General features: G+C 38.2%; 1 protein-coding gene across 1 annotated transcript in view; it reads left to right on the top strand.

The window, feature by feature from the left end:
• The window catches only part of LOC126483697 (peptidoglycan-recognition protein SD-like), a 202,397-nt gene that overhangs the window by 176,379 nt on the left and 3,041 nt on the right, over positions 1-22,977 (top strand). The window contains exon 4 of the mRNA XM_050106789.1: positions 6,629-6,735. Coding sequence (XP_049962746.1) covers positions 6,629-6,735 — 107 coding nt within the window. The remainder of the gene's footprint in view (positions 1-6,628; positions 6,736-22,977) is intronic.

Genomic DNA, 22,977 nt, shown 5'->3' with positions numbered 1-22,977 from the left:
AAGTATACACACAAGTGTACTCACAAAAGTGCAAAATGACAAAATAAGTAATCCTTTCCAGACATTAGCTACACTATTAGCTGTGGACAGCCCACCATCTCCTGCTACAGACAAACAAAATTAACACACAGAGTGCCATGACCATAACATTATGTTGTTCTCAACTATGCAAAGAATGCCATGTGCATAATATTATGGGTGCAACATCTTAATGAGACTGCCACACCCATAATGTATGTCTGTGTGTATGAATCATGTCGCAGCATGCCTCAGTCCACCAGGGGACCAGGACATGGTGCATTAAAGAAGTAGTGCAAGGTGTGGAACATTCTGCAGTGGTAAGGATAACATTCATAAGGTATTCTACCTTATCATCACAGCTGTGGAAACGTTATTCATCAGAGATCACCAGAGGGGGAGTAAAGCTTCTAGTCAGCCTTAGAAAGCTGCCAATTGGGTAGGAGTCAGCAAACAGATAGGGTACAGGAAATGGTCGCTCAAGAACATGTCAGAGAGAATGGACCACTCGAGATGACAGACAAGCTGGGCAATGCAGAAGAAGGGGTCAAAATGGGAATAGGTGCATGTGGAGTCTGAAAGGAACAGGGGTGCTTCAGTATTAAGACATATGAGGTTCCTTCATTTTGTCCTTTTCAGCTTGCTGGTTGTGTAGCAAGTGATTTTGCTGTCGGGGTCGAAGATTTGGTGGTTTGTCCTGCAGTGGTAGAAGCAGATGGAGATGCTACTGTGATACTGGGTGATTTCATAATTGCAGTACTGAACTGGAAGTCAGAAGCCTGGGTGGCTATGTCCTCCATAGAGTGGTGAGGCATAGCAAGAATGGTACTACAAGTGCTGCACACTAAAATGCAGGGCTTTCGACTAGCCATGAACTTGCGAGCGGTCGGAGAGGGTACGTTTTCCTTCACCTGGACCTCCTACATGGCCCACTTGTTGAAATACACAGGACACTCACTCATGGGATGAGGCAGCATGGTTGTCGTTAACACTGATGCAGCAGGTAGAAGGAGGCAAGCAATCACCCTCATGAGCATCTCTACCATAAGTAATACATTTGACCTTGTTTTAACAGGACATGCAGGTGTGGTTATAACCATTGACACTAGTAGCAATACATTGGGTTTGGAATGTATGTTCAGACCGTGATGACTTCATAGGCTGCCTTAATCTTTGATGGAAGATCAAATGTGAGAAAAAGAATGTGTTTAGGCACTAAGTTTGCATCAACATTTTCCATTACCTGATTTTCTCATCATTGAAATAACATCACATACCTCTTAACACTTGAAGTTTATTTTTGTTTCCTCCTTCTCCTTGTCTTCTGGATGCTGGCAGTGTAAATATGGAGTAGGAAAATGCCATGAAATACAATTTTCACATGGGGGGGGGGGGGGGGGGGGACTCTGCCAGCACTATCAAGCATACTGCTTGCAGACAGCTACAAATCATGGCTCATGTCAGCACAAATGATGCCTGCTGCTTGAGATCTTAGGCCATTCTCAATTCCTGCAGCTGGCTGGCTGATTTGATGAAGACAGCTAGCATCACATGCAGGGTGTAGGTTTAGCTCACTATTTGCAACATTGTAGCAGGGTCAATTATGGTCCTCTGGTTTGGAGCAGAGTGGAAGGTATGAACCAGAGCCTCAGACAATTCTGTGATGAGAATTTCTTTACCTCCACAGTTCATTGGAGAGTTGTAGGGTTCCCTTTAACAGGTCAAGCATGCACTATATGTGGGAAGTGGGTACTAGGGTAGTGGAGTATATGTGGCATGCACATGAGGGTCTTTTAGTTCAGAGGAAACCCCCTTGGGATCAGAGATGAAATCAAAGATATGTCAGCCACATTATTCTCAGAGAATGCTTGTCCCCACAGTTTGCAAATAAGAAAGGTCAATATGATATTAGTAAATTGCAGGATCATCCATCGTACAATCCTAGAACTAGTATCACTTATTGAAAGTTATAATGCCCAGAGAGTATTAGGGACAGAAAGTAGGTTGTAACCAGAAGTGAATAGCAACAAAACCCCAAGTTCAGATAGGAATATTTATCATGAGGATCGGTTAGTCACCAGTGGTGGTGGCATACTTACTGCAATAAGAATTTGATAACATCTAGTGAGGTTATCAAAGATCATGAATGAAAATTAATCTAGGTGAAGTTAAGCATCAAAGGTGGGTCAAAAATCGGGTGCTTTCACAGACCACCTGCATCAGGAGCTGTAGTGGTAGAGTTCTTTGGAAGAGAACTTGTAAAATTTCATGAATAAGTTTCCTGATCATTCTGTTGTAATAAGAAATTAACTCAGTTTTTCCAGGTATAGATTGGGAGTGTTGTGTTAAACAGAACTTGTGCCAGAGACAGGGATTCACATGATATTATTCTGAACATCTTGTTTGAATGTTACTTTGAGCAGACAGATAAGCAAATCATGAAGATAACATCTTACACACACAGATCTGAACTTCTTGAATCATTTAATGTAGAGGACGGTATTAGTGATCAAAAGGCTGTGGTAATATCTATGACTGAGTGTATTGCAAAGAAAGTTTAGTAATGTAAGAAAATATTTTTTCTTAGCAAGAGTAACAGTATACAAATTGCACAGTATCTAAGCAGTCAACATTAAATATTTGATAATGGGGACAAATATGTGGAGCACAAATGAAAAGAATTCAAAAGCATCGTTCAATATGCCTAGACAAGTATGTTCAGAGCAAGGCCTTAACGAGTGGAAAAGACCCACTGTGATACAATAGCACTGTTAGAAAACTGCTATGTAAACAAAGAGAGCTGCATCACAGATTCAAGAGAAGTCAAAACCTAGCCGATAAATAAAAGGTGAATGACACAAAAATGGGCATAAGGAAAGCAATGAGTGAAGCATTCAATGACTTTGAAAGTAAAATTTTGTCAACTGCTCTAACTAAAAACACCAAAGCTCTTTGGTCTTAGGTGAAATTAGTAAGGAGTTCAAAACAATCTATTCAACCAGTCAGTAACCATTGAAATGGAAAATCGCAGAGAGAAGCCCAAAATACTGAATTTGGTCTTCCAAAATTGTTTCACCGTGGAAGATCATGATACAGTCCCTCTTTTCAATCATCGTATCAACTTCGAAATGGTAGATATTGAGAGAACTGATCCTGGAATAGAAAAACAACTACATTCGCTTTGTAGTGAAACGATGCCAGGTCCAGATGAGATACCTGTAAGATACTACAGATATTATGCAAAAAACTTGCTCCCTTCTGGCAGCAATTTATCATAGGTTGCTGGAGCAACAAAGGATACTTAATGACTGACGGAAAGCATGGTACATTCCCGTTTTCAAGAAGGGTCATGGCAGAGATGCACATAATTATATGCCTATATTGTTCATGCCAATCTATTGTAGAATTAGGGAACATGTTTTATGCTCATGTATTGTGATATTTTTGTAAATAAAAATCATCATGGATTCTGCAAACAAAGTTGTTGCAAAATTCAGTTCACTTGGATCAGATTTGCAACTCAATTTAAGACTTCCTTCAGAAAGAACTCAACATGTTGCTCTTAACAGAATAAAATCATCAGATGTAATTGTGTGTGTGTGTGTGTGTGTGTGTGTGTGTGTGTGTGTGTGTGTGTGTGTGTGGATTGCAAGACAGACAATCTTATGAGAGCTTTTATTAATTTTAGGCTGTTGCACCCAGCTACATGTTGGACTTACAGTAATTTTAGTGGGAAGTCAGTGTGGGACTTGTATTTTGAACTGGTGCTTGTGGAACTTCCTAACAGATTTCTTGGGAAAAGCGCATCTGATTTATCTTGAATTAGGTGACAACTTTCACTGATATTCAAAGCCTCAATCAGACTGAGAGTTTCCAAGGATAAACTGCAAATTATACTTTTTAATTTTTTTATGTTTATGGGTGAAGCAATAAAACTTCAGTTACAAAAAGCTTAACCAACTGTGCATGTGTACCTAATTTCTAATGTTGCAGTTCCTGCCAGCATTTATTCTTAAAAATATTTTGGGTACATTGTGACAGGTGAGAATTGGCATCCTTAGACATAAAACACTGTTTCACTATTCATTCCAACCACATACTACAGAGACCCATTGAACTGTATTGTGCTAGGTTGTGTGTAGGTGATATTTTTGTGCATGAGCTGATTTACAGAAGAAAGGTGAACTGACTGACTATAATTTTGGCAAGTTTTACCAAACATTTATTCATCACCCACCACAGTGCAAGCAAAAAGGTCCATGTTACAGCGATGCTGTGGCCCTTCCTCCATAACATTAACACCTATTCTGAAATTCGCTTCATCTGGTCATTCTCAACTCAATGAGACACCTTTCTAGATGCTGAACTCCACCTCTCAAGTGACTCCATAAATACACCCATACAATCAGGTACACCAACAACCAACAGTATCTCCACTTTGACAGCTGTCACCCTTTTCATGTCAAAAAGTCTTTTCCGTACAGTCTCAACAGCAGTGGATGTTGCAGCTGCAATGGACAGCAGGAGCTGGTGAAATATACCAATAACCTTACCAGAGTCTTTATTCACAGTCAATATACTGTCCAGCTGATTTACAAACAGATCTCCCATGCAATCTCCTCCTCTGACACCAATAAACCTGATAACCAGCAATCCTCTAATTACTCAGTACCATCCAGGCCTTGAAAAACTCAACTACAGCCTTCACCAGTCCTTTGACTAATTCTCATTGTGTCCTACCCAAAATACTACCCACATTATAGAAGGTAGTGTTGCACCACTAATTCAGCTTACAGAATATCCTTGTCCATACCTGCTCCACCCCTGTTCCAAATCCTGCACCCCATGGGTCATTCTTGTGTGGTTGATCCTGGTGGAAGACCAGTCCCATGCATCTGCCAACCACCTCCTATCACAGTCCTGAAAGAAAGGAGTGCTAGTTCTGCAAGGTTCGCAGGAGAGCTTCTGTAAAATTTGGAAAGTAGGAGACGAGGTACTGGAAGAAGTAAAGCTGTGAGGACGGGGCGTGAGTCGTGCTTGGGTAGCTCAGATGGTAGAGCACTTGCCTGCAAAAGGCAAAGGTCCCAAGTTCGAGTCTCGGTCCGGCACACAGTTTTAATCTGCCAGGAAGTTTTAAGTAACCAACTGTCCACTCACATGAATGGCACTGCCAAATTGTGTAAAACCACAAAATTCACCATCCAGTTGCTGAACATGCTGCACACCATAATGCTAATGACTTCAGCAGCTACTTCACTACATGGGCCATTTCGATACTCCCTTCCAGCACAAGTTTCTCTGAACTACACAAGCTGGAATTTTCTCTCTGCACTCTTGCATCCCCCTGGTGTCAATCTCTACTAAATTGTTTTCCACAGCCTCACCTTATTTTTTCCCTCTTCTCTTCTGCCCACACCACTCTTCCCCCATTCAGATCATGTAATGGCTTCTCGCACTACTCTTCCTCCTCCCCCCCCCCCCACCCCATGGCAGCACATTCTCTCTCTCTCTCTCCTCCCCCCTCCCACTTTTGTCCATTCCTCTCTCCTTTTTTCTACCCCCTCCCTTACTCTCTCAAATCCCTGTCTCCCTCTTCATCATTACCTGCCCCTCTTTTCCTCCCCTCCCTTCCCCCCTCGCCCTCTCTCTAACCCTTATATGTTCTACCCTCTGAACCCCTTTGGTTTTTTTGTGCAACTAATAAACCATCTGATGAAAGACTTGCCTCACACTACCCTGCCACCACCTCCTTGCCTTGTGCACCCTTCTCTAACCCTCCCCAACTCCATCTACCCAGTAAACTAATCTTGATAACTCATATTCAATAATCGTCTCACTGCCACAACAAGTGTGTGCTTTTGGCTGTCTGTGTGGTTGTGTGTGTGAAAATGTGTACTCCTATTAGAAAAACTGCAATAGCTCAAAAGCTTAGTGTTAATGGTTTGTTATGTGTTTCTGTGTGCAATATGCCTATCCTCTGTAGGTAAGTGGTTGCCTTTCCCTTATTTTACGTATTTTTCCACCCATGAATTTCCATTATTGTGAAACATAATAAACCCATTAATTAGTCTCACTTTTACCATGTGTGTTACGGTACACTTTGTAATTTAACTTAGCAAATAAATTAAGACACTGCACATTGGTGCATATTTCCTGCAATACCTCTTATCCTGAACATTCCTTGAAACAGACTGTAATGTCTATTTTTGTGCACTACTCAAGATTCAGCATTGTTACCTAATAGCAGGATAATCAGTAACTTAAAAGATAAATACTGACAGCACTTCTTCGCTATAAGGGTATTGGAGTCATTTCAGAGGAGTGGCGGTGAAAATAAATATTAACTCTTAGTTAAATGTCTTTGTTTAGCCCCCAGTTACCAGTACTTAGTACACTTTCGTTATTTTACCATAAACCATAGTTTAATTTCTTTCTCTTATATTCAACTAAAATTACTTTAATTTAGGATTGATTTCTTTTTAACACTGGTTCCATTGTCATCATTAAATGCACTAGTTCATTAAACACTTCATAAGCCCCAGTAAGCGTAATAATTTTTCCTTTAGCATTATTTATGATTAAACGTTACTGACATTTCTTGTGGTTACAGCTTTCTTGTTGGAGGAGATGGGTTCACTTATGAAGGTCGTGGCTGGGAAGCTGAGAATGCCATTGCACCACATTTTGATCCCACGTCTCTGGGAATTGCCTTTATTGGTGAGCCGTTTGTTAACACAACTTAAGTAAATTAATTACAGTGTGAAACACCTCTTAAATTTTACGTGTAAAGTAGAAATTTTACAGCAGCAAATGTTACGTCTCCTTGACAGAGAGATATTTGGTCATTTGATGAAGAACAATGGAAGGGTATAATGTAGGGAGATAAGATGTTCACGATTCGAACATTTTGCCCTCAGATGTTCATAGGAAGTTGGCTTGGAAATCTGAGACAATGAATGATAACTGCATTTTATAAACAAGAAGTTCTATTCTTTATTTGTAAATTATTATTTTATTTATGGCAGTACAAAGTGTCAAGCAAAATATTTTCATAAGAGGTTCACAATACTCTATCTTCATTAAAGTATATAGTACAAGTTTTATGTAAGTAACACAGAGATAATGGAACCTTCCAAATGGATGGCATTATTAAAAGAATGACACTGGAAACAGCATCATTCAGTAACCACAGTTTTAAACAGCTTAACTACAACTCTGTGACAACACTGAAAACGCTTCCAAATTAGATGCTGGTTTACTTTAGAGACTCTTACCACCACCACCAGTACAGAGTTAAGCATAAATGCATTAATGTCAGGGTATTGATCCAATATAATTTTGTGACTAATATAACACTGGGAAGTCCAATCATTAACTGTGTAATTGAGCAGTTGACAGGCACATAAATTTGATTTCATACTTGTTTATGTGCTTGTCACCTGCTCACTGCATCAACTACACAGTGAAAATAGCATTATTTACAATTCTGTCATTTGAAATCAAGAATAAAAAAACTGCTGATTCTCAAAGACACACTGAACCAAATCCTTCCACAAAAACAGCAGTATGGAGAAATCTTTTCAAGTAAAATATTTTCATTAAGTAAACTCATCAGAGTTATGAGGAAAAAAAAAATTAGAACCAAGTTTTCACTCTGGAATGTAAATTATAAAGATATTAACACATATTAAATAACTCTACAAAGCTTCCAAAATTAAGTAAAATGTTAAACATATCATGATTTCCTTACCATTGAATGGGTTCTGTTGAATATTTGGCGGTTCATAACATGTTTACAATCTTTTACAAAAACACACACTTCATATTAAAGGCTTGGCATGAGTCTCTTACAGCATATGAAAATAAGATTTGTTTTCAGCACATATACAATGTTCCTATGTAGATCATGCTAGATGATGTACTTAATCTGTAGTTCATCGCCCATATCACATACAATGTTAATAAATGACACTAAAGCATACTAAGACTTCACTTCAATCTGAAGTTGCATCTACGAGGGCAGTTCAATAAGTAATGCAACACATTTTTTTTCTGAAACAGGGGTTGTTTTATTCAGCATTGAAATACACCAGGTTATTCCCCAATCTTTTAGCTACACAACACTATTTTTCAACGTAATCTCCATTCAATGCTACGGCCTTACGCCACCTTGAAATGAGGGCCTGTATGCCTGCACGGTGCCATTCCACTGGTCGATGTCGGAGCCAACATCGTACTGCATCAATAACTTCTTCATCATCCGCGTAGTGCCTCCCACGGATTGCGTCCTTCATTGGGCCAAACATATGGAAATCCGACGGTGCGAGATCGGGGCTGTAGGGTGCATGAGGAAGAACAGTCCACTGAAGTTTTGTGAGCTCCTCTCGGGTGCGAAGACATGTGTGAGGTCTTGCGTTGTCATGAAGAAGGAGAAGTTCGTTCAGATTTTTGTGCCTACGAACACGCTGAAGTCGTTTCTTCAATTTCTGAAGAGTAGCACAATACACTTCAGAGTTGATCGTTTGACCATGGGGAAGGACATCGAACAGAATAATCCTTTCAGCGTCCCAGAAGACTGTAACCATGACTTTACCGGCTGAGGGTATGGCTTTCAACTTTTTCTTGGTAGGGGAGTGGGTGTGGCGCCACTCCATTGATTGCCGTTTTGTTTCAGGTTCGAAGTGATGAACCCATGTTTCATCGCCTGTAACAATCTTTGACAAGAAATTGTCACCCTCAGCCACATGATGAGCAAGCAATTCCGCACAGATGGTTCTCCTTTGCTCTTTATGGTGTTCGGTTAGACAACGAGGGACCCAGCGGGAACAAACCTTTGAATATCCCAACTGGTGAACAATTGTGACAGCACTACCAACAGAGATGTCAAGTTGAGCACTGAGTTGTTTGATGGTGATCCGTTGATTATCTCGAACGAGTGTGTTCGCACGCTCCGCCATTGCAGGAGTCACAGCTGTGCACGGCCGGCCCGCACGCGGGAGTTCAGACTGTCTTGCTTGACCTTGCGGCGATGATGACACACGCTTTGCCCAACGACTCACCGTGCTTTTGTCCACTGCCAGATCACCGTAGACATTCTGCAAGCGCCTATGAATATCTGAGATACCCTGGTTTTCCGCCAAAAGAAACTCGATCACTGCCCGTTGTTTGCAACGCACATCCGTTACAGACGCCATTTTAACAGCTCCGTACAGCGCTGCCACCTGTCGGAAGTCAATGAAACTATACGAGATGAAGTGGGAATGTTTGAAAATATTCCACAAGAAATTTCCGGTTTTTTCAACCAAAATTTGCCGAGAAAAAAAATGTGTTGCATTACTTATTGAACTGCCCTCGTACCTCTCGATTATCAAACAAGAAATTCAAACTGTTTATAACATCAATTTCACATTCTGTGTAATTCTGTAATTGGATCTTTTCTTTTATCAGAAGAGCTCTCAATAAAGAAACTTGTCATTTTTTGTGCATATTTTACAGTCACAACACTTTTTGTCAAATGGTTAGAAAACTATTTTGATCTAACAACGGAGTATGAAAATATTTTATTTCACCTGCTGAAAGATTCTCTACTTGCATCTCTTTGGATGTTCCTTTTATGTTTATTGAATTTTCTTTTAGTGTCAAATACATGCAACAGTCACTGACCACAATAAAAGCATTCATGGATCTATCGTCAGCATACCCATAGCTCAGTCTTACCATTGGTTTACAAGAAAGATACCTCAGAAATTTCCTATTCTTTCCAATATCAATGTTTAGTTCAAAAGATCAATTCCAGCTCTCAGTTTAGTATGCAAAATAGCTCCAAAAATAACATCCACATTTTGTCCTATTAATGCAAAGTAATGAATGACCTGCCATGAAATGTTACAAGATTTAGTTTTAATTCAAGCTCAGTTAGCTGCAATTGTCAATCACATGCCAGGTATTAACTCATTCATTTTAATGCCCTTGTAGAGGTTCAAAACATTGCCGAGTTCAATAGAATCCTTCACCGCCATCCTTCCATTTTAAAGAAGACAACAAAATAACACCACGTGAGCTACTAAGCATGTGTGTCTGACTCAGCTAGTCTGACAAAATACACACATTTCTATGTTTGCCATTTACAACTCTTTCTTTGTCGCTATTTTTGTTGTAATTTTTTTGTTCTGCTCGTATGCATTCCTTCCCATCCAGTGAAGACCAAAATCTCGTGTTGTCCCTAAATCCTACATGCACAGTGTAGTCACATTAATGTGACCACTGCCTAAGTCCAGCATCATCATGCAATAACCACTCACCGATGGTGATGGGCAACACTAGGAGTGGATGGTATATAAAGTGCAGCTGGGAGATGTGGAAAACAGTGCAGTCATTGTCATGATGCAGAAACATTGTGATTTATCTAAGATACAAAAGGGCAAGATCTTTGGCTTTCATGCCAAGAGTAGAAGCATTTCTCAAATGGCTATGTTTGTAAACTGTTTGCATGCTGTTAAAGTATACCTACATGGCAAAATGGCATTATCCAAAACTAGCACTGAGGCAACAGTGGTGCACCACATGCCATAGATGACGGGGGGAAAGTCACAGAGATGTGTATGGGTAAATAGACATACAACTGCTGAGCAACTGACTACCCAGATGAATCAAGGGGCTACCTAGAGTCTCTTCAATGATCGTTCACCAAACACTGGTGATACGGGACTGTGAAGCAGGTGCCTGGTTCATGCACCCATGCTGCAGCTGTTCATTTGTGACAAAGGCTGCAATTTGCACACTGGTATCACAACTGGACATTCACTGAGTGCCAACAGATGGACTTTTCAGATCAGTCATGTATTATGCTTCATCAGACAGAGGGCTTTTGGTGTGTACAGCCCTGCACCAGTCACTGGAAGTGTCTGAGCTGGAGGACAGTGTGTCATTGTCCGATGAATGTTTTCAACCCATTCCCTGGGTGGTCGCGTCATTATGGAAGGCACAATGGATCAAGACAAGTATGTATTTATCCTTGGGGACCATGTCCTTCCCTTCATGCAGCTTGTTTTTTCCTCAGCATCAGGGCATCTCAGCACGATGGCCACCTAACTGGATTTAAACACAACTGAGATTCTGTGGGACCACCTCAATCAGGCTGTTCACTCTGTGGTTCCTCAAGTGTGCTGGCCATAGCACTGCAGTCAGCATGGCTCCACATTCCTGTCAGTACCTTTCCAGAATCTCACTCTTCTGGCATGTCTGCACTGCAAAAGATGATCATTCAGGCTTTTGACAGGTGGTCACATTAATTTTACTGGACCAAGTATTACTGAATACTGTGCATGTTATCTCTGCATTCTACACAACAATATTATTTGTTTTAATATTTGAGTATCACTGAAGCAAGAGGGACAGAGAGAGAGAGAGAGAGAGAGAGAGAATGTTCTAACGTTCACTTCACACCTTCTGTCAGGTTACAAGTGCTTCCTACAAGTTCTCAAGTTATTAACGTGTCTTTTTATAAGGTGCAACTTTTTATTTTTAAGAATTTTATGAACTGCTTCCTCCTCCTTCCTTACTACATTCACAGTCATATAATTTTTAATATTTTACTATTAAACAATTGAAATATGATGAAATGAAAATGCATGCTTTTAGAATTTAGTGCTTTCGTCAGTGTTCATTGAAGAATGGAAATGGAAAATGTTGTAAGTTTCATTTTTTCACAAAACATGTATTCAGTGCTGTTGTGTTATGGGCACTCTGCTGCAAGTCCCTAGAGTTGTTCAAAGTGTCTGATCACAATCAAATTTCTTTAGTAGATGGCACATGGTCTTCGTGCGATCAGTGCTTCAAACCAGAGTTCCAAGAGTCATTTGTCAAGATCTCCTGCATTTAGCCTGGGATGACTTGAAGCAATATCACACACATTTTGTGAGAGTGCATAGCTTTTTGAGCTGTATTGAATATTTTGCAATTATAAAGAAAACAAACAAGGTAACTGAGGCATTTATTCTGCAAGATTTACACAAAATTTTTGAGTCAGTTGAAGCTATGAACCCATTATATATAATTAAAATGTATATAACTGGCTTCTTTGATTTTAAACATGCTGCTGAAACATTGCTGTTATTGCAGACATGCAAGGTCTCCCACTGCACTATGATCAGAGTGTTCCATATTCATCTATCTCAAATAGGTGTATAAAATTTCTTACTCTGGAGCAAAAGAATAACTTACTAAAGGTCAAGAGAAGGATCAACAGGCAGAAAAGCATTGACCACTTTAACTCACTATTGCATACTGAATACTGGTCTGATATCTATGAAAAGCAAAATCTGAATTCGAAATTCAATATTTTTCTAGAAAAAATGGTAAAGCATTTTGATACAGCCTTCCCTCAAAAAATGGTAAATATAAGAGAGAAGACAAGAGGAAAGGGTTGGATTACTACGGGAATCAGAACTTCTTGCCAGAAAAAAAGGGAGCTCCACAGAATCTGCAAAGAAAATAATGCCACTGAGGAAATGCATACTCACTACAAAACATACACTAAAATCTTACAAAAGGTCATTAAACAGGCAAAAAGAATGTACAATGATTACTACATAAATAATTCTACAAATAAAGTGAAAGCTATGTGGGACATCATTAAAAAAGAAACTGGCAAAAATAAGAGAACTGAGGAGAACATTGTCTTGATACACAACAATAAAAACATTTTACAGCCTAGAGAAACAGCAAACATATTCAACAAAATACTTCACTGGGATAGCTGAAAATTTAATAAAAACTAATTTTAGTTCAACTCAGCATCAAATGGTAAACAAGTGCAACAGTAATAAATTTTCAATGTTTGTGGACCAAGTAAGCAGGGAGGAGACATTGAAGGCTGTCAGAGAACTAAAGACAACATACTCAGCAGGAATTGATGGTATACTGAACAGAATTCTAAAACTCTGTATCCAAAATATAATTGACCCCCTTACTCACTTATGCAACTGTTCCCTAGAGTCAGGCATCTTTCCAGATCAACTAAAAACATCAAAAGTCATCCCTACTTTCAAAGCTGGTAACAAAGATGAAGTAATAAACTATCGTCCCATTACATTAACATCCTGTTTCTCAAAAGTAATAGAAAAAATTATGTGTAGTAAGATGTTAAAGTTTATAAACAAAAATAGTGTGCTATCTAATACTCAACATGGCTTTAGAAGCAAGAAATCAATGGAGACAGCAATCTATGAATGCATATCTACTGTATTAAAAACAATAGATGAAAAAAAAAACAACAGGTATATTTTTGGACCTAACCAAAGCCTTTGATATGGTAAACCACAAAACCCTATTGAAGAAGCTAGAGCACTATGGAATTAGGGGGTTGGCAAATCATTGGATTCGTTCATTTCTCAGCAACTGTAAACAAAAAGTATCCATCAGATATATAGATGATAAAGCACAAATAATCACAGAATATGTATCATCAGAAAGCCCAATCACTTACGGGGTACCACAAGGGTCGGTAATGGGACCCCTACTTTGCTTATTATATATTAATGATTTGGATATACATATTGATTCCCGCAAAGTAATACTGTTTGCTGATGACACAACAATACTGGTAAAAGCAGCAAAAAATGAAGATGTACAAGAAGAAGTAAACACAGTTACAAAACATGTAAGTAATTGGACAGCAGATAACCAGTTGATAATAAATTACAACAAAACAATAGCCTTAAATTTCCATAACCACCAAAACACCACATTGATATATCCAGAAATAAAAATCAATCAACACCCTATTGCAAATGATGAGGCTACAAAATTCTCAGCATCTGGATACAAAGAGACTTAAAATGGGACAAACACATAGAACAAATTAATGCCAAGCTGAGCACGGGTTGTTATCTTCTTAGGGTTCTCAAACGATGCATAAATGAACAGGCACTATTGTGTGCCTATTATGCATACTTCAATGACCATCTCAAGTATGGACTCATATTCTGGGGAAATTCCCCAGCAGCTCAAAGGACTTTCAGAATACAAAAAAGAGCCATTAGGATTATGACGGGGAGTGGTGCTTGACAGTCCTGCAAACCAATATTTAAACCACTGAATATACTACCTCTACCGTGTATGTTTATTGTTGACACACTAAAGTACGTCAAAAAGTATATGAATGGAAATGATGATAATACTTTAAAAAACAAAGATATACATGATTATAATACTCGAATAAAATATAACCTGCATGTACCCCCAGCCAGTACCAGTTTGTATCAGAAAGGTACATACTATCTGGGTATTAAACTCTATAATAGAATATCAAATAGTATAAAATGCTTACAAAATATTTGTTGTTGTTGTGGTCTTCAGTCCTGAGACTAGTTTGATGCAGCTCTCCATGCTACTCTATCCTGTGCAAGCTTCTTCATCTCCCAGTACCTACTGCAACCTACATCCTTCTGAATCTGCTTAGTGTATTGATCTCTTGGTCTCCCTCTACGATTTTTACCCTCCACACTGCCCTCCAATGCTAAATTTGTGATCCCTTGATGCCTCAAAACATGTCCTACCAAACGATCCCTTCTTCTAGTCAAGTTGTGCCACAAACTTCTCTTCTCCCCAATCCTATTCAATACCTCCTCATTAGTTATGTGATCTACCCACCTTATCTTCAGCATTCTTCTGTAGCACCACATTTCGAAAGCTTCTATTCTCTTCTTGTCCAAACTGGTTATCGTCCATGTTTCACTTCCATACATGGCTACACTCCATACAAATACTTTCAGAAATGACTTCCTGACACTTGAATTTATACTCGATGTTAACAAATTTCTCTTCTTCAGAAACGATTTCCTTGCCATTGCCAGTCTACATTTTATATCCTCTCTTCTTCGACCATCATCAGTTATTTTACTCCCCAAATAGCAAAACTCCTTTACTACTTTAAGTGTCTCATTTCCTAATCTAATCCCCTCAGCATCACCCGATTTAATTTGACTACATTCCATTATCCTCGTTTTGCTTTTGTTGATGTTCATCTTATATCCTCCTTTCAAGACACTGTCCATTCCGTTCAACTGCTCTTCCAAGTCCTTTGCTGTCTCTGACAGAATTACAATGTCATCCGCGAACCTCAAAGTTTTTATTTCTTCTCCATGGATTTTAATACCTACTCCGAATTTTTCTTTTGTTTCCTTTACTGCTTGCTCAATATACAGATTGAATAACATTGGGTAGAGGCTACAACCCTGTCTCACTCCTTTCCCTACCACTGCTTCCCTTTCATGCCCCTCGACTCTTATAACTGCCATCTGGTTTCTGTACAAATTGTAAATAGCCTTTCGCTCCCTGTATTTTACCCCTGCCACCTTCAGAATTTGAAAGAGAGTATTCCAGTTAACGTTGTCAAAAGCTTTCTCTAAGTCTACAAATGCTAGAAACGTAGGTTTGCCTTTTCTTAATCTTTCTTCTAAGACAAGTCGTAAGGTTAGTATTGCCTCACGTGTTCCAGCATTTCTACGGAATCCAAACTGATCTTCCCCGAGGTCCGCTTCTACCAGTTTTTCCATTCGTCTGTAAAGAATTCGCATTAGTATTTTGCAGCTGTGACTTATTAAACTGATAGTTCGGTAATTTTCACATCTGTCAACACCTGCTTTCTTTGGGATTGGAATTATTATATTCTTCTTGAAGTCTGTGGGTATTTCGCCTGTCTCATACATCTTGCTCACTAGATGGTAGAGTTTTGTCACAACTGGCTCTCCCAAGGCCATCAGTAGTTCTAATGGAATGTTGTCTACTCCCGGGGCCTTGTTTCGACTCAGGTCTTTCAGTGCTCTGTCAAACTCTTCACGCAGTATCTTATCTCCCATTTCATCTTCATCTACATCCTCTTCCATTTCCATAATATTGCCCTCAAGTACATCGCCCTTGTATAAACCCTCTATATACTCCTTCCACCTTTCTGCCTTCCCTTCTTTGCTTAGAACTGGGTTGCCATCTGAGCTCTTGATATTCATACAAGTGGTTCTCTTCTCTCCAAAGGTCTCTTTAATTTTCCTGTAGGCAGTACCTATCTTACCCCTAGTGAGACAAGCCTCTACATCCTTACATTTGTCCTCTAGTCATCCCTGCTTAGCCATTTTGCACTTCCTGTCGATCTCATTTTTGAGACGTTTGTATTCCTTTTTGCCTGCTTCATTTACTGCATTTTTATATTTTCTCCTTTCATCAATTAAATTCAATATTTCTTTTGTTACCCAAGGATTTCTATTAGCCCTCATCTTTTTACCTACTTGATCCTCTGCTGCCTTCACTACTTCATCCCTCAGAGCTACCCATTCTTCTTCTACTGTATTTCTTTCCCCCATTCCTGTCAATTGTTCCCTTATGCTCTCCCTGAAACTCTGTACCACCTCTGGTTCTTTCAGTTTATCCAGGTCCCATCTCCTTAAATTCCCGCCTTTTAGCAGTTTCTTCAGTTTCAATCTGCAGTTCATAACCAATAGATTGTGGTCAGAATCCACATCTGCCCCTGGAAATGTCTTACAATTTAAAACCTGATTCCTAAATCTCTGTCTTACCATTATGTAATCTATCTGATACCTTTTAGTATCTCCAGGATTCTTCCAGGTATACAACCTTCTTTCATGATTCTTGAACCAAGTGTTAGCTACGATTAAGTTATGCTCTGTGCAAAATTCTACAAGGCGGCTTCCTCTTTCATTTCTTCCCCTCAATCCATATTCACCTACTATGTTTCCTTCTCTCCCTTTTCCTACTGACGAATTCCAGTCACCCATGACTATTAAATTTTCGTCTCCCTTCACTACCTGAATAATTTCTTTTATCTCGTCATACATTTCATCAATTTCTTCATCATCTGCAGAGCTAGTTGGCATATAAACTTGTACTACTGTAGTAGGCATGGGCTTTGTGTCTATCTTGGCCACAATAATGTGTTCACTATGCTGTTTGTAGTAGCTAACCCGCACTCCTATTTTTTTATTCATTATTAAACCTACTCCTGCATTACCCCTATTTGATTTTGTATTTATAACCTTGTATTCACCTGACCAAAAGTCTTGTTCCTCCTGCCAGCGAACTTCACTAATTCCCACTATATCTAACTTTAACCTATCCATTTCCGTTTTTAAATTTTCTAACCTACCTGCCTGATTAAGGGATCTGACATTCCACGCTCCGATCCGTAGAATGCCAGTTTTCTTTCTCCTGATAACGACGTCCTCTTGAGTAGTCCCCGCCCGGAGATCCGAATGGGGGACTATTTTACCTCCGGAATATTTTACCCAAGAGGACGCCATCATCATTTAATCATACAGTAAAGCTGTACAAAGTATTAGTGCTTCTGAAAGATCTGTCAGAGAATATCTACAGTACCACTGTTTCTACTCAGTAAAGGAATACTTGGACCAGAATAACTGTTAAGAACTAAAGCTACTGTAATTTGTAACATTGTATCATTGTAAGAACTACAACTATTGAAATTGGTAGCATGTTGAAAAATGATTATTTAAATATGTATCATTTTGTACTTAGTAATAAGTCCAATATCATCCTGTACACTGTACTACATGTGATCAAAGGACTCAATAAATAAATAAATAAATAAATAAATAAAAGAATGGAAAAATGTCAGTGCATTTGAAAGAGGAAGGACAAGTCATATTTATCAGCTGCAAAACAGAAATACTTGTTGATGATATTGCTTTCTTCCTCAACAGCACTGGCAGTTCAATAGTAAATTTGGAACATCTAACACCTAGAATGAAGTTGTGTAAGAAACAGAAATCACTTTCAAGAGACTTTATTTTCTTGTATTTAATTTTTTCTCTTGTAAAGATTTCAAACAAATAAGAAATGGTTTTTGTGGGCTACAGTTCTTCTAGTTAAAGTATTACTTTTGTATTCCCGTTTTTGTACTATCACAAATAAATTGCAGCAGCTCTGCATTAATGATACTTAAACAAAAACTTTTGTGTCAGTGCAGTACTTTGAAGATTCTTAATAAATTACTTAATTTGTCACATTATTTTTTGCAATGTCAAGGTGGGTGACATAACCCTGTGGTATCAGAATACCATCTCAATTTTTTGGGTGCACAAAAAGAAATACATTGTTTTCTTTATTCTCCTGACAAATACAAGATTTAGCACTAACAACCTTTCCCATTTACACTCTTCAATTGCACATAAATTACCTCATTCTTGACTGATATTATTACAAGCCTACATGAGGAAACATATTGCAAGGATGTTACTTGCAGAATATCTTGTCCACCACTGCACTTGTGCTGCCTTAGTAACCAGTGTTGTGTGTTGCTAATAATAAACTTGCTAAACATCTCTGTTTACTTTGTTGAAAGACTATCTCCAAAGAAAGCTGTATTTAACCTTAAAAATGATGTTCTGATTGAGATAACTGAAAACATAATCATATTGAAAATTATTACATTGTAGTTCACATCCCTGTCTACATTTTTATAAGTATTTCGCAAGCCACCATGTCATGCATGGCGGAGGGTACCTTGTACCACTTATATTCATTTCCTCTTCTGTTCCACTCATGAATAGAGCAAAGGGAAAACAACTGTCTATATGCTTCTGTACAGGTCCTAACTTCTCTTATCTTTGTGGTCCATATGCAGAATGTATGTTGGCAGCTGTAGAATTGTTCTGCAGTCAGCATCAGACAGCCCTTCTCTAAATTTTCTTAATGGTGTTCTGTGAAAAGAATGTCACCTTCCTTCCAGGGATACCATTTGGCTTCAAGAAGCATCTCTGCAACACTGATGTGTTGATCAAATCTACCAGTAACAAATCTAGCAGCACACTTCAGAATTGCTTCAATGCCTTCCTTCAGTCTGATCTGGCAGTACTCAAGAATGGATCACACTATTTTTCTACACACTTTCCTAAAATTTGCCAAGTACATTGAAGTCAACTATTCAGTTTTCTTACTGCTCTTCTTCCGTGCTCGTTCCATTTCATATCACCGTACAACATTATGCCAACATATTTAATCAGTGATACTTTGTCAAGCAGCCCATTATTAATGCTGTATCTGGTGATTATGGGATTGTTTCTCCTACTCATCTGCATTAACTTACATTCTTCTACGCTTAGAACAAGCTGCCCTTCCTCACACAATCTAAAAATTTATACATGAAATGTATTCACAGTTGTGAATATGGACAACCATCAGCTGTACAATGGACTGACAACAGTGAAAATTTTTGCTGGTCTAGAAATCGAACCGGGCTTTCCCACTTATCGAGTGTGGTTGCTTTAGCATTTGGCTACCCAGGCATGACTCACGACTGGCTGGGAAAATAGCAGGAAAGTTAAAGGGGGGAGGCACAGTCATGAGTGATAAAATACCAGTGGTTATAGAGTTCAGAAAAGACCCTTCTTTAGGGTAGCGAGGACGGAAAGAAACCACATTTTAAGAGAAGTTAGGACTGAGACAAACCTTCAGTTTGAGAAAGAAACCAAAAAACATAATTCTAGCTTATTACATCAGCATAAACAGCCACTTGTTAAGAATTTTCAACAGTCAGCAGATATTTTAACTCTGCCCAATTTTAACTCAATGTGAAATGTCAGCTACCTTTTTTGCATCAAAATATTTGAGGGCTGAGAAATAAAATTAATGAATTAATTATCTGCATATATGAATTAGAGTCTTCAAACCCAGCTGACATAATCTGCCTCTCTGAACATCTTGTGATCACTGGTATAGAACTTTTAAGTGTTACAGGGTTTAGGTTAGCATGTCACTTTTGTGGATCAGAAATGGAGAAAGGAGGAGTTGCCACATTCATCAGGAACTGTCATAAATTTAAGAACATAGACATTCATAAATTTTGCCTAGAACAGCATATGGAAGCATGTGCAACAGAAGTAGAATTTCACAAAAAATCCTTCATAATATTAAGTGTATATCGAGAACCTGCAGCTAACTTTAATCTATTCGTAAACCACCTTGAAGCTGTACTGGCCCATTTAACAACCAAAAACAAAGAAATAGTGGTTGCTGGTGATTTCAGTGCAGATTTCCTTAAAGACTCTCCCAATAACAACTTATATGAGTTAGTAACATTATCATTCAACTTAATTCCCACTGTAAAGTTCCCCACTAGGGTAGCCAATTGCTCACAAACAGCCATTGATAATATCTTATAGAAAATTCCAATGAACAAAATTATATTACAAAATCAATAGTCAATGGCCTCTCAGATCATGACATGCAGTTCCTTCTGTTAAATGTTAACACTGAACAGGATATAAAATCTGTTACATCTGAGCTCAAGAGGGTAATCAATATGGCAAAAATTGATTATTTTAGGACACTATTCAGAGACATTCACTGGACTGATGTTTACAGTGCTCAGGGCATGAATGAAAAATATAACACTTTTGCTAATAAAGTGCTTACCTTATTCGAACACTGTTTTCCCCAAAAACTTACCAACATTAGAGCTAAGTCTTCAAAGAAGCCATGGATTACTCAAGGAATAGAGGTATCTTGTAAAACAAAAAGAAAACTGTATCTGTCAATCCAAAACAGTTCCGATGTTGATGCTATAGCACATTACAAGAAATACTGCAAAATATTAAAGACTGTAATATGGACATCAAAGCACATATATTACAAGGAAAAGATAGTCATATCAGATAGCAAAATAAAGACAATATGGGATATAGTGGAGGAGGAGACCAGTAGAACCAGACATGAAGAGGGACAAATAGCATTAAGAGTGACAGATGTGTTAGCATTGCTGAACTTTTTAACAAACATTTCATAACTGTTACTGAAAAGATGGAGTTGTCAGGTTCTGTAGATGCTGCTATGGAATACCTCAGACCAGACATTTCAAATAACTTCCATAATATGAATTTGACCCTAACTACCCCAGCAGAAATAATGTCCATCATAAAATCTTTAAAACCAAAAACATCTAGTGGGTATGATGAAATATCAACAAAGCTAATTAAACAATGTCACTCTGAGTTAAGTAACATATTAAGCTATCTGTGTAACCAGTTGTTTATCAGTGGAATATTTCCTGAATGGTTAAAATATGCTGAAGTTAAGCCACTGTTTAAGAAGGGAGATAAAGAAATAGCATCAAATTTCTGTCCAATTTCACTTTTACTTTTGCCTGCATTCTCAAAAATTTTTGAAAAAGTAATGTACAATCGGATTTATAACCATCTTATCTCAAATAACATACTGTTAAAGTCACAGTTCGGATTTCTAAAGGGTTCTGATATTGAGAAGGCTATCTACACTTACAGTGAAAATGTGCTTAATTCATGAGATAAAAAATTGCAGGCAACTGGTATATTTTGTGATCTGTCAAAGGCATTTGTCGGTGTAAATTTCAATATCCTTTTAAGTAAATTAGAATATTATTGTGTAACAGGAAATGCTGCAAAATGGTTCAAATCTTATATCTCTGGCAGGAAACAAAGGGTGTTATTAGGAAAGAGACATGTATCAAGCTATCAGGCATCATCCAACTGAGAACTAATTACATGTGGGGTCCCACAAGGTTCCATTTTAGGACCCTTACTTTTTCTTGTGTATATCAATGACCTTTCATCAGTAACATTACCACATTACCAGATGCCAAGTTCATTTTGTTTGCCGATGATACAAACATTGCAATAAATAGCAAATCAAGTGTAGTCTTAGAAAGATCAGCTAGTAAAATATTTGTGGACATTACTCACTGGTTCCTAGCCAATTCCTTGTCACTAAACTTTGAAAAACCACACTACATTCAATTCAGAACTTGTAAGGGGTGTCCCACGAGTATATGCCTAACATATGAGGACAAGCAGATAGAAGAAGTGGACAGTGTTAAATTCTTGGGACTACAGCTTGATAGTAAATTCAACTGGGAAAAGCACACAACAGAATTGCTGAAGCGTCTTAACAAATCTCTATTTGCAATGCGAATTGTGTCAGACATAGGGGATATAAAAATGAAAAAGCTGGCATACTATGCTTACTTTCATTCCATAATGTCATACGCGATTATTTTTTGGGGTAATTCATCAAGCCAAGCTAAAGTTTTTTGGGCAGAAAAATGTGCGGTAAGTGTTATATGTGGAGTGAATTCAAGAACATCCTGCAGAAGCCTGTTTAGGGAACTAGGGATACTAACTACTGCTTCCCAATATATTTATTCTTTAATGAAATTTGTCATTAAAAATATATCACTTTTTCAAACCAACCGCTCAATTCATGGAATCAATACTAGAAATAAGAATAATCTTCACAAGGATTTAAAGTCACTTAGTCTTGTACAAAAAGTTATGCATTATTCAGGCACACATTTTCAATAACTTGCAGGCAGCCATAAAAAAATTAACAACCAATGAAATTCAGTTTAAGAGACGCCTAAAGGATTTATTGGTGGCCAACTCCTTCTACTCCATTGATGTATTTCACAATAGAACCAATTGATTTTGTGTGTGTGTGTGTGTGTGTGTGTGTGTGTGTTTGTGTGTGTGTAAGTACAATCTAACTTCTGCACCATTTCAGTGCAGTAATGTGTCCATTGTAAATAAGTATTATAGTAGTTGTATCACACGTTTATTACCTTATAAATAAATAAAAAAACTTTTTATTTTTTTTTTTAATTCAGTGCATTAGTATTTGTAAAATGATTCTTTCATATAGTGTTCATTAAAAAATGATGATCATTCAACTTGGGACCTGTGGAATGGTACATTAGCTTATTTGAGTTGTAAATATTTGTCATGTATTGTTGTTTTTCTGACTTGTTCTACATCCTGGAGGATCTCCTCACTACGGATCAATTGGAATGAAAGTAAATCTAATCTAATCTAATCCAGACCCAAACTTCTACATGTCATCACCCATGTGTCTGCAACCTGTACTCATACATCTATACGTATATTCCTTTACAGGGAAGAC

This window comes from Schistocerca serialis, chromosome 1 (genome assembly GCF_023864345.2).
Source record: "Schistocerca serialis cubense isolate TAMUIC-IGC-003099 chromosome 1, iqSchSeri2.2, whole genome shotgun sequence".
Classification (NCBI taxonomy): domain Eukaryota; kingdom Metazoa; phylum Arthropoda; class Insecta; order Orthoptera; family Acrididae; genus Schistocerca; species Schistocerca serialis.
This window is presented reverse-complemented; position numbering and strand designations above follow the sequence as displayed.